Below are 14825 nucleotides of genomic sequence, written 5' to 3'. Positions count from 1 at the left end.
GTTGGGTTGGATTGGCAGGCCTAGGTGCTTGTTCTATGCTGAAGTTGTGATGAACTAGTAACCACAAGGAATCCCCTTGGGGTGGGGGCTGAAGGACTGTTCCTGCCAGAATCCATGTTAGGATTGGGGCCGATTCTGGTAATCTTATTAGCATACCTGTAGGTTTTTATTATGGTTTGCTCTGTAATGCATTTTACCTTAAGAATAAATTAGGCTTGCATAGGATGTGCTGCGTGGTACCTTAACTGTAGCATTACACCTGGTAATCCTCTCCAAAGAGCAAGGAAGCAGGTGTCCTTGGGCAACCTATCTGTGCTGAGACCACTATACTGTAGGCCTGGAACTGTTCAGCCTGGAAATATCCCAGTGAGAAAGGAAGAGAAATACATATCTCCACTTGAGAGGCAACAGCTGAGGAGCTGGAAGCCTGAGAGTAGGTGCCCTTGCTGAGGGGAAATACAGGTGTAATTGCCCTGAACTGGACAGAAGGAAACCAAAGATATGTGCTCTCTCAGATTTCCACCATAATACATAGAGCCAAGTTGTGCTTAACTGAGCAGTAGGTTCCCTAGACTCACAGATCTACTTGAAAGAGTGTCATCTACATCACTAGACAGTTCCTCCTATCGTTGGCTCCTGCAGGGACTTCAGAATCCTGTTGACATCTATTACACAGAAGCATCTGATGTAATAGTGTTGACTTTGGTTACTTCACTGCAGGATTAATACAAAACTAAAGTCCCTGGGTTTTGTTTTATGTTGAACATTAAAAAGTGAAATCCTGGTTTGCTCTCATGCAACAAATCAGAAGGGAATTACTCACATGTTTAAATCTACCTTTAAGCATCAGTCATTATAAATAGCACTTTGTGTGTCAATGCCATTAGTGGTGACAAAGTCAAGTTAAAAGGAAAAATTACTACTTTGTGAGTATTACTGTTTGGTTAAAAGTGTTCAGTCATGAACAGGGATTTCTTAAGTCTCTCCTAAATAAAAAGCTAGTGGAAATGAATGTGCAATTCCACCATACAAAAAAAGTACATCCATGTATTTCAGAAAGTGAATGAGGACTGACTGGAAGAAGGGATCTGAAGGTTAGGTTAGTCTTCACCATCCAGCTATCAAAGATTCATTGTCTCTTTTTCCTAGTTATCAGCTTTGGCTTCCTCAAACCTTTCCCAGATAATCTGGGGAAAGTACAGATTCACCACGAACAGGACTAAAGTGAACATTCTATTTGTTACATGCATGCCATCAAACACATGCAGAAAGTGCCAGACACTCTAAGTTCTCTTCTCTCCTTGTAGAGTGTTGTTTGAGATTTATGGGGTGACTGTGAGCGACTTATTAGAAAGGTGGTCTTCAATTCCTGTTAATAAATGTTTTACAATAATCATTTCTTCAAGTTGGAGTAAGATTAGAAAAGTTCTGTCCTTTTATGTTTTGTTTGGTTCTTGCTGCTGCAAGAGCCTTCTGATCTAGAAGACTGATTGGTTAGAATATAAAGGACTTGCCAGAAGACTTCCATATGTAGATATTCCCCCAAAGGCAGGGCCATTGGATGGGTGACCCAGTGTGGAAAGAATTCAGGGCACTTCTTTCCCTCTTCAATATTAGAGACCATTTCTGCTTGTATTGGGATAAGTGTTGTGGAACAACTAAGAACACAGTACATTTTGCTAGAGAAACGGTCACTACAAATAGAAAAATATGACAAAGTACTTCAAGGTAGGCAAAGTATCTGCCCCCTGCCCCCCAAGGTAACTACAGTATCCCTAGTTGAACAAAGAATCACTTCCTAAACCACACGTTTGCCAGCTCACATTAGACTTCCCATTTGGGAAGGTCACTCACTCCATAGCAAAAAGGGTTTAAGTTTTGATCAGAACCAAATCCTGCTTTACAACAAGCCGTATAGCATTTGCCTACTTAATTCTTCCCAGCCCTATTTTGTGAGCTTTTAAGAAAATCCCTGGGGAATATGAAAACTGCACAGTAGCTTCATACTATGAAGTTTGTTTTGATGCCAGCAGTGATGTACTGGAGGCAGCTGTTGGGAGTGCCCAGCTCTAAGTGTCTGCAAATCATAACAAAGACTAAATTTTGAAATACCTATATCCTCTGTGAAATGGAATTACCTTTCTCCACCTTATTCTAGTGTGCAGCTCTTTGAAACGTCAGGCCCCTTTAAGGCAACAAGTGGGGTATTCAAAAATTGAATCACACAACATTACTAGCCACTTGAGACTTTTTGCCTTTGGGCTCAGACGACATTAGTATGCTGCTGCCGCCACCACCACCCAGCTACTTTTCTTGCTCCTCTAAGAGGATACGCCACCACCCAGGCACCACGGTGTCAGTAGAAACTGGATCTAGGATGAAAAGCAGCCCCATCAAGTTTAACCTGGGTGAGACTGAGGTGATTAGCAGGAGAGAGAGGTGGCAGAAACCAAAATTACTGATCTTATCTCCTTGTAAACCCACACATGAGCCCTCCTGGATCAGTTCAGTCACCACAGCCATCAATACCTGCAACATGCCAGTGCCATGACATGCTGCCTTTTTAGCAGTTACTACCACTCCATCTGGATGAGAGATGACTAGTTCAAAGTCCTCTCAGGAAAGGTAGAAGTGATGCGGATAGGAAGAAAGCCACCACTGTTAGTTGTGACACTGGCCACATCCTCACCACCTAGAGGGCTACTCGGAGGGCTGATGCAAGATAGTGAGAAATCTCATCATTGCCTTAAGTTATTCAGATAGCAAGAAATGCCTTCTTTCACCACTAGCTTGCTAAAAGACTTCACCTGTTCTTCTAATCTACATGCAGACTTACCATGTAGTATCCACATGATTGCCACTTCTAGATGAGACTACTGCAAGTCAATACCTAGGGCTGAAGGAGACCACCTCATGAAAGCTCCAGCTTTTATAAGATGAGGACTGCTGCATGTTAAGCAACATATCATGTCAAGAGCACATCCCACCAATGCTCTGAACTCTCCTCGGGCTCCATTAGTTTCTCAATCCAATTCAGGGTGTTGGTTCTAGTCCTCAGAGAAGTAGCTTGCACCCTATACACAAGAGGGCCTCCCAAAGGCAGACTTAAGGGTTGCCATAGGAGCAAGATACAGGATCTCACACACACTTCCCCACCCACCACAAAGCTTCTCTAGGGGCCCCTCTCCCTGAGGCTACAAGAAACTCTGTCCACTAAGCATGCCCAGTCAGCTAGTTTGGGAAATCCTGAACCGAGCTATATTTTGTTGCCACTAGTCTGCTAGGACTCCATCCCCATCTGGGTGTCACCACTGTCCTGACACCCTTTGCTGCATCAGCATAATACCTGTACTATTCATGGTACTGCCCTAGTGGCACCAGCTAGGACAGAGTGAAGCCATCTAGAACACACAGCACTGCGAAGCTAAACGGAAGGACTGCCAGGGATAAAGCAAACTTGTACATCGAACATGGAGGGACTTGTCCTCCTACATGACTAGTCCACAGGTAATATGAAAATGCAGGGAAGGCAGATGAGTATTGGACTGTTCTGATCTCATGCCAGCCATAAACCTTTAAACAAGTTGGCAGTGTCCTTTTAAAAAGAGAGGAACTTTCTCTAATCCAAAATGGGGGAAGTCAGGGAAAGGATGACAAAACCATTGAGAGAAGAGGATGTTGCATGAGTGAATAAAGTCAAGAAGGTACTACTGGCTATTATTCTATTGCAGCCACCTGCCAGGCTCTGAGTCAGGGTCAGAATGCTGCTGTGGTCAGCAGTGTACAAGAAGGGAGACAGAAGGTACCTATCCTGAACAGTTTACAAGCCAGTCAAATATGCACCCAAATCAACCCCCTCTTGGGCACTGCAAATCTCAACATTAGCCTGAAGTTCATTGATCTTACTGAACAATTAAAAGCATTACATATTGTAACAGCGCTGTTGTTTGAGAGAGATAAGTCTCCACTCTGAAATGGCCCAGACGGAGTTGTGAACAAGTGCCCTAGGCTCTTTCCACCTCCATTTTGTTCCCTAGCTTAAACACATCCAATATATTTTTTACATGGAAGAGGCCAGGCTGCTTCATGTTGCATGCAAGGATCTGCAAGTCTCTTGATGAAAAAGACCCTTTACATGCATGCATTTCACTACCAGTTTCAATACAACTGGACTTTCTACTAAATAGATAGGCCCTGACCAAAAGGGAAACAGAACCTTGCAACTGCAGCACAGCAGTGTTTGAATGTGGCTGTTACTAGCTGGGTTCCAAGGCACACAATTCAACTGATTGGTATGAGCTGGCATTTTTTGTTAACAAGTGCCACATACTACAGACCTAGGGAGCCTGCAATAGTACATCACAGCCAAAACATACAGATGCAGTTGTCACACTGCTTAGTTCTAGAGAATGCCGACTGTGAGCACAGCAATCTATGAGCATGTTGTCACCTTCATTGCCTCCACCAAGAAGCATAAGCTACTTCTGCCTCCTTTATATTTTAAGCAGTAGCACCTTTGGGTTTCAGTCTGGCCTGAGAGGCTCCCAAGTCATAGTGCTGGTGATATTCCATGTGCCCCAGAGACAAGCACTAGTGTTCAACTAGACAGCACATGTGGCATCAAGGATAGAACCAGGACCTTTCCATCCGGAAAAGTAAAACAAGCAAACAGACCGATCCACAGAATTTCTATGACTGAGCTAAGGAGACTTCATTGACAGTAGTAGGGCTTTTGCGCTATGCGAGCCAGCCACTAGATGGGGACATGACCACAAAATGCACTCATTAGCCTTTACCTTACTTCCCCACCTATAGCAGCATGTTTGGATCATGTCTGTAGCCTCACATTGCCCAAAAGCAGAGTAATTTTTAAACCTAGTGCTGAAGTGACACCATTGCCAATAGTGATGGCAACCTCTGCCACGCCATTTGCCAAAATCCCAGACTGAGGGATGCAAGATAAAGGGCAGAAAGCATGTAAGTGATGTAGAATTCAATTCCATAGCCTTAATTTTTATTGTAAATGTATAGTCCAAATAAAAACTAAGATACTACGTTTGTGCTGGGGCAGGAGCCACTATCCCCATTCCCCCATTTAAATGGGGAGTTTGCAGCCCTCTCCACTATAGATTCAGACGGCCTATAAATTCAGGAAGTCACAGCATCAGTTTTACACTAGATTCACTAAGGTTATCTTCACTACCATACATGCTAAAACACTTTTGTTTAAACAACAGCTATGGAGGACTTCCATAGCACAGCTGTTTTCAACCTGTGGTTTGGCAGACCCCTTGGGGGCTGCAGACTATAAGATTTTTCAAAGGGTCTGCACCACCATTCAAAAAAATGTTAACAGTGGTCTGCAAATGAAAAAGTTTGAAAACCACTGCCATAGCAAGTTCTGTAGCTACATAATACATGGGGTCATGAACTTTACCTGTGACTGCAAGTTACATGGAGTCAGGGATTGTATCCTCAATACAGCACTAGGCACATTGTCAGTTAAGGTGACCAGACAGCAAGTGTGAAAAATCAGGACGGGGGTGGGGTAATAGGCGCCTATAGAAGAAAATGCCCCAAATATCAGGCCTGTCCCTATAAAATGGGGGCATCTGGTCACCCTACTGCCAGTACAGTTAGCTGAGGGTCTTCATGTGTTTTACCTACCCCACTTTTATATGTTACCAACCTTCATGGAAGCTGAATGCCAAATTCATCCCTTGCGAGAGACAGATATTTAAAAGTAGAAACTTAGCTAAAACCCCTCTATTCCTAAAAATGAGAGGGTTATAAGGGAGGTCCTGAAATGCAGACCAGTAGTAAAGTTGCTAAGAAAGCCTCAGTAGTTGGCTAATCAAACAAACGTTTGTATAATGGATTATTTTTCAAGTCACACAGAATGAGGAAAGCTAACCAAATATTGTACAATACTAGCAAAGTGTTAGTCCTTGGGTGCTGCGCTAAGCGGATCTCAGAAGTAAAGTCAACCCTTATCCTACTACATAAGTGCATAACCAACAATGCAAGTCAGATCAGCACATTTTGCCTCTTGGGTGCATAGTTAAAGAGCCAGTAGGTTTTTTGCATTAACCTCTACATAATCCAAATAGTAAAAGGGCCCCATAACTGTCAACCTGCTAAGATTCCACCCCCCTCCCCCCCAACATAAAATAGATACACAGACCCAAAAGACAAAGAAAAAAAGAGCTGGATCTGTTCTATGTAGAACTAGACTTACTTAAATGAAGATAGGTTTCAGAGTGGTAGCCATGTTAGTCTGTATGAGGTAAAAGAATGAGGAGTCCTTGTGGCACCTTAGAGACTAACAAATTTATTTGAGCATAAGCTTTTGTGGGCTAAAACCCTCATCAGATGCATGCAGTAGAAAATACAGTAGGAAGATATATACACACACACAACATGGAAAAAATGGGTGTTGCCATACCCACTATAACGAGAGTGATCAATTAAGGTGATCTATCAGCAGGAGAAAAAAAACCTTTTGTAGTGATAATCAGGATGGCCCATTTCCAACAGCTGACAAGAAGGAGAGAGTAACAGGGGAGGGAGGGAATAAGCCAGGGGAAATAGTTTTACTTTGTGTAATGATCCATCCACTCCCAGTCTTTATTCAAGACTAATTTAATGCTGTCCAGTTTGCAAATTAATTCCAATTCAGCAGTCTCTTGGTGGAGTCTGTTTGAAATTTTTTTTTGGGGGGGGGTGGTAAATATTGCAACTTTTAGGTCTGTAATCGAGTGACCACGGAGATTGAAGTGTTCTCTGACCAGTTATTGAATGTTATAATTTGACGTCCGATTTGTGTCCATTTATTCTTTTGGGTAGTGATTGTCTGGTTTGGCCAATGTACATGGCCGAAGATCATTGCAAGCACATATCACATTGTTGGATGTGCAGGTGAATGAGCCTCTGATAGTGTGGCTGATGTGATTAGGTCCTATGATGGTGTCCCCTGAATAGATATGGGCAGAGTTGGCAACAAGCTTTGTTGCAAGGATAGGTTCCTAGGTTAGTGTTTTTGTTGTGTGGTTGCTGGTGAGTATTTGCTTCAGGTTAGGGGGCTGTCTGTTAGCAAGGACTAGCCTGTCTCCCAAGATCTGAGAGTGAGGGATCATCCTTCAGGATAGGTTGTAGATCCTTGATGCGCTGGAGAGGTTTTAGTTGGGGGCTGAAGGTGACGGCTAGTGGTGTTCTATTTCCCCATGCTTACTTACCCCCCATCCACTCCCGTTACTCTCATCTTCTTGTCAACTGTTGGAAAGGGGCCATCCTGATTATCACTACAAAATTTTTTTTCTCCTGCTGATAACAGATCAGCATAACTGATCACTCATTATAGTGGGTATGGCAATACCCATTTTTTTCATGTTCAGTGTGTGTATATACATACATCTCTTCCTACTGTATTTTCCACTGCATGTATCTGATGAAGTGGGTTTTAGCCCACAAAAGCTTATGCTCAAATACATTTGTTAGTCTAAGGTACCACAAGTACTCCTCGTTCTTTTTAAATGAAGATCTTATCCAGTCATAATTTAAACATTTGAGACCAGAAGCCAGGCGTAATACTATAGCAATTCTGCTGTGATAGAGGTAGCATTATGCTCAGAGGAATCTTGCCCAGAGTATTCCCTGTTGTGTACTTACAGTAGTGGGAAAATTGTAGCCCCTCCAAAATACACCTGAGCCATTACAACTTTTCAGTCAGTCATTATCTTCTATCAAAAAAATTAAGAGAATTAAATTTAATAAGACTGAAAGGAAAGCTCATGGATGAGCCCAAACCAAGCACCAAACATCAGGGCAGTTTTAATCCAGATCTGAATTATGCAGTGTGGGCCCTAATCCTCTCTGTGTAAGATAATAAGCAGAGTTTCAGACCAACACAGATTGCACTCTCTTATGGTGGTACAATGGAGAGAACACAGAGGGAATCTGGTTTATTGGAACAAGTAGGGACATCTCCCTTGCAGGAGGTTACAGAATTCACAGACATTACTACAACACAGGCTTCCTCATACAGGTTTTATGATTTCAAATTCCTTCAGGTGCAGTCTGTGCTCCTTATTTAGGGGGTCAGGATTGCTGTAGTCTATTTCAGTTTCTCATTATCTGAGGTTGTGATTTGGGGTCCTTACTTGCGGACAGCTGTAGGGGAAGTGTTACCATTAGCCTATATGGTAAGCCACCCCCCATGGTGAGTGCAATCTCATGAGTGATTTCTCTGATCCCTGTATTACACTGGTTTATGGCTTTGGCACCCATTGTTCTGTTCCATGACTTTACTAGTAACACCTCCCCCAGCTGTTGTGTTCTCTCCAGGTAGGTATTCTCATCATGTACCCTCTTTCAGGATCAGTGTCCGCTAACTAGAGTTCAGGCTATGTAAATCTGGCTATTTTCTGCTCCCCACACTAGGAAGCATATAAGCCTTTTGGGAAAGGATTCTATAATGGTTGTTTTTGTTTGCTCTACAGGGAAGGGAAAGATCCTCACAACCTGCCCCAATCTCATGGCCAGTTCTACAGGGATGTTGGGGGGGTTCAGCTCCCAAAGTCATCAATCCTATGCTTTTCAGGGAAGGGGAGAAGGACTTTTCAAGACTGTGCCACTATCTCATAATGTCTTCTTCCTTATGGGGACTTCTAGAGCACTGCAACCCACACTTTATCCCTCTTACATAAACCCACTGCTTTCATGGCCCTAAGGCACCACAATAGTGCCACGACCCTCTGCTGTGACATACAGAATTGGAGGCTGTCCTAGTGCTCCCCACTCAGGTACTGGTCTCAAAGAGGAGGAAATGGATCTGCAGAAGACCATGCAAGCTGGTCTTGTGCTGGGGGATCGAGGTTCCTGCCACCACTCCTCTCCAGCCCCAAGTGAGAAAAGCAGGGCTTGGGGGCACAATCCACCTTGTCTGCTATTTGATGAACAAGTACTACTAAATGGCACATAACAGTCTTGGACTTTGAAAGCCAGCCAAGTGTGCTCCTCAAGCCTGAGGAGCAGACTCCTGAACCTGGTCTGTGGACTACTGGTGCTCTGAAGACCAATTGCTGGCAGGGCGAGCAGAACTGGTGCCAGAATTACATGGCTCTGGCTCTTCTATTCCAGCCGAGAGAAAGAGGAAAGACATCAATTAACTTTGCAATGAGAACACTCTACAGGCAGCTAAGAGACATTATTACTTTTCCATATGATCAATTGCTGCGGTTACATATGAATGTTAGACTGCACAGGAAGAGGGTGGTAATGTGATCACAAAAGAGATCAGAAGTGGTTCAAGAGAAGAGTCACTGTTAAGACATAGGCCATGTTATGAAACATTAGATCAGGAATTCCAAGTTATTTTTAGGGAACCCTAGATACTAAAGCTTCCTATAGACCATCTCAGTGATGGTATGTTTAATTATTAAGAGTCTGAAAGCTGGTCAGATTGCACATACTAAATGAGGTGTTTTCTGCATAGCAAGTCTCTGGTGAACCTAGACTAGCATCAAATAGATTCAAGCTGCTGTCATAATTTTATTAGACCATGAGACAAAGATGCAGGTACGAGTATTGGTAAGCCCCTTTTGAGGGGCTCATCAACCCATAGTGAAGCAGCAGACCCACATATCAGAACTCCAGTAGGCAGTCAACCACCTGCACCATACTGTGACTTTTATTGGCAGTCAATTTGTACAAAACAGACTTCTGAAAAATATTAGATATATTGTAACAAGAAACATCAAGATTACTCTAACTGAAAGGTTACTGTTTCTAGTTTTACTCTGTCTAGCCATCAATACTTTCTGTATCCACTTGCCCCTCTTATCCCTATATATTCAAACCATTTACCAGGTCTTTCACTCAGCAATAGGAGAAAAACTTTCTAGAGTAGGAAAATGGGATTGTAAAAATCAGACGTCATATGGAGGACTCAGGCACAGGAGTAATACTTGGAACTACTCTAGTCATTTGAAAATGACTAAACTAATTTAGACAAGGTAGGTGAGGTAATATTGGTTATTGGACCAACTTCTGTTGGTGGAAGGTACAAGCTTTTGAACTCACAGAGCTCTTCTTCAGGTCTGGGGAAGGAAGCAGACCAGTGGTGCTGAACAATTTTTATGGGGGTAGGTGAGCGAGTGGATGCGGAAGGCAGAAACCCTATATTCAAGCCAGGGGGTGTAGAGGTGCTTCAAATTCCAGCACCTGTGAAGCAGGGAGTGTCTCAGCTAAATAAAAGTTGAGACAGTTTATTAAACCAAAAGAGGCAACACAAATGACCACCTCCAACATGTGTCACCCCTTCTACTTAACTATCTGTCCCAACTTTTATTTACTTCAGACACTCTGCTTCCTTCCCCAGACCTGAAGCACAGCTGTGTAAGCTTGAGCCTTCCACCAACAGAAGTTGGTCCAATAAAAGGTATTCTCACCTACCTTGGATCTCTCCTACTCTAGGAGGAACACAACTACAACAATACCACAAATTGAGTAAGTCAGTGGTGAAGCTTTAAGTGTTAAAGCCTACCAACACTACAAAAAAATCTAGTGCCTAGTACCCTAAAGTAGCCTGATTTCATTGCAATAAGCATTGCACCCAAAGCCAAGTGTCTGCAGAATCAAACCCTAAAATTGCAACCCTGCCCACTTCCATATCCCCTTCAGGAACTCCTACCTCTTTGGTTTAGCAAGCCAGATGTTTCTCTTCACTCTTATCACAGATCTATTCTCAGGATCACAGAAACAGTGAGTGGTGTAGCTTAGTGGCCATCATAAAAAAACCACATTGAATAATTCAAAGAACTTTTTGTAATGTAGATGGAAATCTAAAGCATGGCACCTTTAGACCATTGACAGCTTTATTGGAAGTACCTAATCATCAGGTGAATGTAATAGATAGGATCTGAATTTCAACATGCTAGTGCAACAAGTTGGGGGGAGAACACACCACTACCCAACTCCACTCTTTTCAACAAACCACTTGAAGAGGATTTACTAGTTAAATACAAATAAAATCCATAATTTTATATTGAAGAGCCCATAAGAAACTTTTAAAGGCACAGGTCTTTCCAATAAACAAAAAGCTAGGATGTCAGATTAGCTGATTTTTCCCACTGACTGTGGAAAATTCTTTGGAGAAAAAAAAATTAGCTCATTGAATGCATGGGGTGAGAACACAGACTCAACAGCTGTTTGTGTTTGGGTTATAGATTCTCTTGAAGTAACTTGCATTTCAAAAAAGATACAGTCTAGGGAGCAGTTAAAGTGTCTTGTAAAATACAGTATATAAAAAAAGTCTACAAGGAATCTGTTTGACAGACAGGCTTGTTGTGCAATTATGCAGGCTGGCATCAGGATTTGTTTGTTTTATTCTTCATCTTAGCTGTTCCTAATTAAGACTCTCAGCTACTTCACTGATGAGGGGCCACATAAGTGCCTAGATAGATTCTTCAACAGCCCAATGTTCTTTTTTAAAGAAAAAAGAAAGAAGAAGAAAAAAACCCAAGAATTAACTGCCCAGACCTTTGGGATTTTGAAAGCAAGTGCTTCACTATCAAACAATACAGCTTCATTTAGAAGAACACTTACGCGTATCTCAAAATCTTGTGTTTCCTCCAACCTTCAAAATTCCTGTCTCTAAGGATTTATGATATGCACTGGATCCAATCTGCCACATTTTAACTGCAGCTGTTACACATCTGGTCATAAAAGGGCTACAAGGTGCAGCTGAACACAAGGACACACTTTTCTTAATGTGGCAGCTACAGTTTTTCCACAGTATTGAGAGGTTTGTTTTTTTTTTAAAAAAAAAGTGGGTTTATATTATTCAGACAGTTATCTGGTTTAGTACAACACTTCAATTTTTTTTTTTTAAAAAAAAAGCCTCCTATTGCTATACTCAGAGTAGAGATTCCTACATAAAGGTATCTAGATCTTATCCCTATTTAGGATGGTAGTTAGATTAAGTACTAAATTAAATACTTGAGAGCGATCAGCAAAAGGTGTGTGTGGACAGTGCATCCAACATGCTTACATACAGATTAAGTTTTTCCACTTACCCAGAATTGTGTTTTGCAGCATTGACTTGAGAACAGCTACTGTTTTAGGGCCTTAGAATTCAGAGTCATTACCCCAATCTAGGGGATGTAGTGGTAACAGACCAGCTGGAAAACCATACTTAAAAGAGAGGTGTTCTCCCCCAGAACATTTTAATATTTTGGTAAGTATCATCAACCCCAATAAGAGCCAACCATAGACTGAAAGACAAAACTAGACACCTAGAGGGAGAAGTTTGGGCTGAAGGCATCTAGCTTTATTGCAGAGATTCATTTAATCCCTACTTGGAAGCATAATAAGAGTCCTAAAGCTACAGTCTGGGAACCAAGGGGTCCTATTAAACGCAAGACAAGCAATATAAAAATAAGGCATATTAACTTGCTCCTCTCTTTTGCATTAACCGCTGACAAATGCGAGCCTCAGTGTTTTGGGTCTCAGCTAGTGCCTGGGCTCTTGATTTTAGGGATCTTCTGAACAGTTAACACTGACCACACAGCAGGCGTCTCTCCCTGGCGTGCGTAGCCGAACTCCAGAGGTAGCGATGGGTCAAGCCCAGCAGGGCCCGTGCTAGAAGCCTCAGGGCTCCGCCAGAGCAAGCCCCAGAGAGACGCTCCAGCGCCCGTCTGAGCAGAGTGGGGAGCCGCTCTGGGGTGTGGGAGGCAGACAACGGCTCACCGGGCACGTCTTGGGGGCGGGAAGAGAAGGGAATCCGCGGTGCATCCCAGAAACAAGGAGCAATGCAGGACCGCTGCTGAAGTCCCCAGGCACCCGAGCACACAAAAGCCCGTGGTGTACCTGACAAGTATGACAGGGTCAGTGCGGGGCGGGCGGGGGATTTTCCAAGCGGGAATGAGAGGAGCACCTGGCTGTGACCTGACATAATGATTCCCTTGTGCTGGGCGAGCGCGCGCGCGGGGGGAAGGGAGCGCGAGAGAGAGATCCTGGGGAAAAGCAAGACGCTCGCACTTACCCGGGGCCCAGTAGCCCTGTGGCTCTGAACCGGAGGAAGATGCGGCGGCAGCAGCAGCAGCAGCAGGAGCAGCTGGGGAGTCACCCCGCTCCACCAGGGTCTGGAGAGCATCGTCACTTGGGGTTAGAGGCACGAGACAAACCCCCTTCCTTCCCTTCTCTGCTGGCCGGAGTGCAACTTACTGCTGGAGTCCTGCCCCTGCCCTTAGCCTGCGGGACAACAGCCGCCCTGAAAAGCCAGAGGCAGCTTCTTGCCCTAGCCGGGGCGTGCGGGGCACTTGAGCAGCCCAGCTCTGCCCCCTTCAGTGGCACCAGGTTAAATACCTCAGCTCTAGCCATTGGGATCCCCGTTATAAAGACCTTGCCTGGGCGGGGCCAGGCAGGACTGACTGAGGGAGGCACCCATAACAGCGGAGCTGGTGCTGGGCGAGAGCCAATGACAGGGAGCGATGGGTGTGCCCTCACCCCTTCACTCCGGCTGCCCCCGTGAGGGAGGGGCCAGTGGGCTTCTCAGGTTGCCCCCTGAGGCTGCATGTTTGGGTTCCAGCGGCAGAGGTCCAGAGTGAGGAGCAGCAGAAATCACGCCGGGGGGGGACCGGAGACACTGGCGGGTTCAAAGCACCATGCACCTCAATCGCCCCTGGGATTAGCCAAACTAGCAGTGCCCTAAAGAGCTCTTTCCCTGTGCCCCCGCAATGCTGTTTGTTCACCGCTCTCCTAGCTCCCGCAAGAAAGAGGGAGAGGCCAGACCATTTCTTTGGTTTATAATCAGTTTCACTTTCCAGTTGTCCTGTGCTGACACAATGCTGCAAGGCTTACAGTGAAGGGTGATGGAGGAGTGAGGAGCTTACATTTCCATTTCACTTACTTTGTGATGGCCTAGAAACCTCCATATGGGGTTTAGGAGCTAGTGGAAGTGTCAGGTGGTTTAGCAATCAAAAGTGCAATTGCTCCCCTCCCCTCAAACACACACACAGAGATATTCCCCCCACCTCCATCTTCCTCAAGGCCTAAGTTTTTATAAAGTCCAGTCTTTGCAGGAAGAAAACTTAAAACGTTCTTACAGGACTTAAAAGGTTCTTACAGGAGCTAATAACCAATGGGACACCAGCCATGCCTTCCCCAAAGCAGTTTCTCCATCTGCCTGCTCTTATAAGTATCCTTCCTTCTATCTGAAAATCTGCTTCCGCCTTCAGTCCTCAGCCCTGCTTCTTCCCCCTTACACGTGGGGGAGGTCGGAGCTGGGAGTTAAATCCCTACTACCGGAAACCATGAAAGACATCTACTCCCCTAGCATCGTTTAGTAAAAGTTGGGCTTTACAAAGCTCATATTTTGTGTCATATTAGACCTAACAACTCTTACTCTCAGTGCTAGCCAGGGTAACTGTGTGTCCTCCTTCTGGGGAAACAGAAAGCAGAATCCACTCCAGCATATTCATGCAGTGAATGAGCCAGCAGTTTCAGAATGGATACTCTCTCGTCACCAAACTGTTCTGTTCAGTAGAAGTTGGATACACCTGTAAGCAGATACGCAAATCTGGTTTACAAAGTTATGCTCAAAGCCAGCATATTATTCAATTGTCAAGTATTAGTGGTGCACTGAGTGCTGTATAAACATAAGACAAGGTCCCTGCCCTCAAGGAGCTCACAAACTACATCTAATTACAGGAACAGGTAAAGGTCAAAGTACATCTTACCCAAAACAAGGTAGACAAAGACCGTTGTGTCCTTGTTGCCTTCTGCTGACCTGGAAAGGCAGCCATTCATCTCAGTGCCATATCAGG

General features: G+C 44.1%; 1 protein-coding gene across 6 annotated transcripts in view; it reads right to left on the bottom strand.

Moving 5' to 3' along the window:
• SMOC1 (SPARC related modular calcium binding 1) overlaps positions 1 to 13386 on the bottom strand; it is a 205841-nt gene extending 192455 nt beyond the window's left edge. For 4 of the 6 annotated variants that reach the window (XM_048853166.2, XM_048853168.2, XM_048853165.2 and 1 more), the window contains exon 1: positions 13043 to 13385. In XM_048853166.2, coding sequence (XP_048709123.2) covers positions 13043 to 13153 — 111 coding nt within the window. In that variant the 5' untranslated portion in view covers positions 13154 to 13385. Of the gene's footprint in view, positions 1 to 13042 lie in introns of all 6 variants that reach the window. The other 2 variants (XM_075129653.1, XM_075129652.1) reach the window with 1 other exon arrangement.
• Positions 13387 to 14825: the final 1439 nt, after the last annotated feature.

Source organism: Caretta caretta, chromosome 6 (genome assembly GCF_965140235.1).
Source record: "Caretta caretta isolate rCarCar2 chromosome 6, rCarCar1.hap1, whole genome shotgun sequence".
NCBI classification, from domain to species: Eukaryota; Metazoa; Chordata; order Testudines; family Cheloniidae; genus Caretta; species Caretta caretta.
This window is presented reverse-complemented; position numbering and strand designations above follow the sequence as displayed.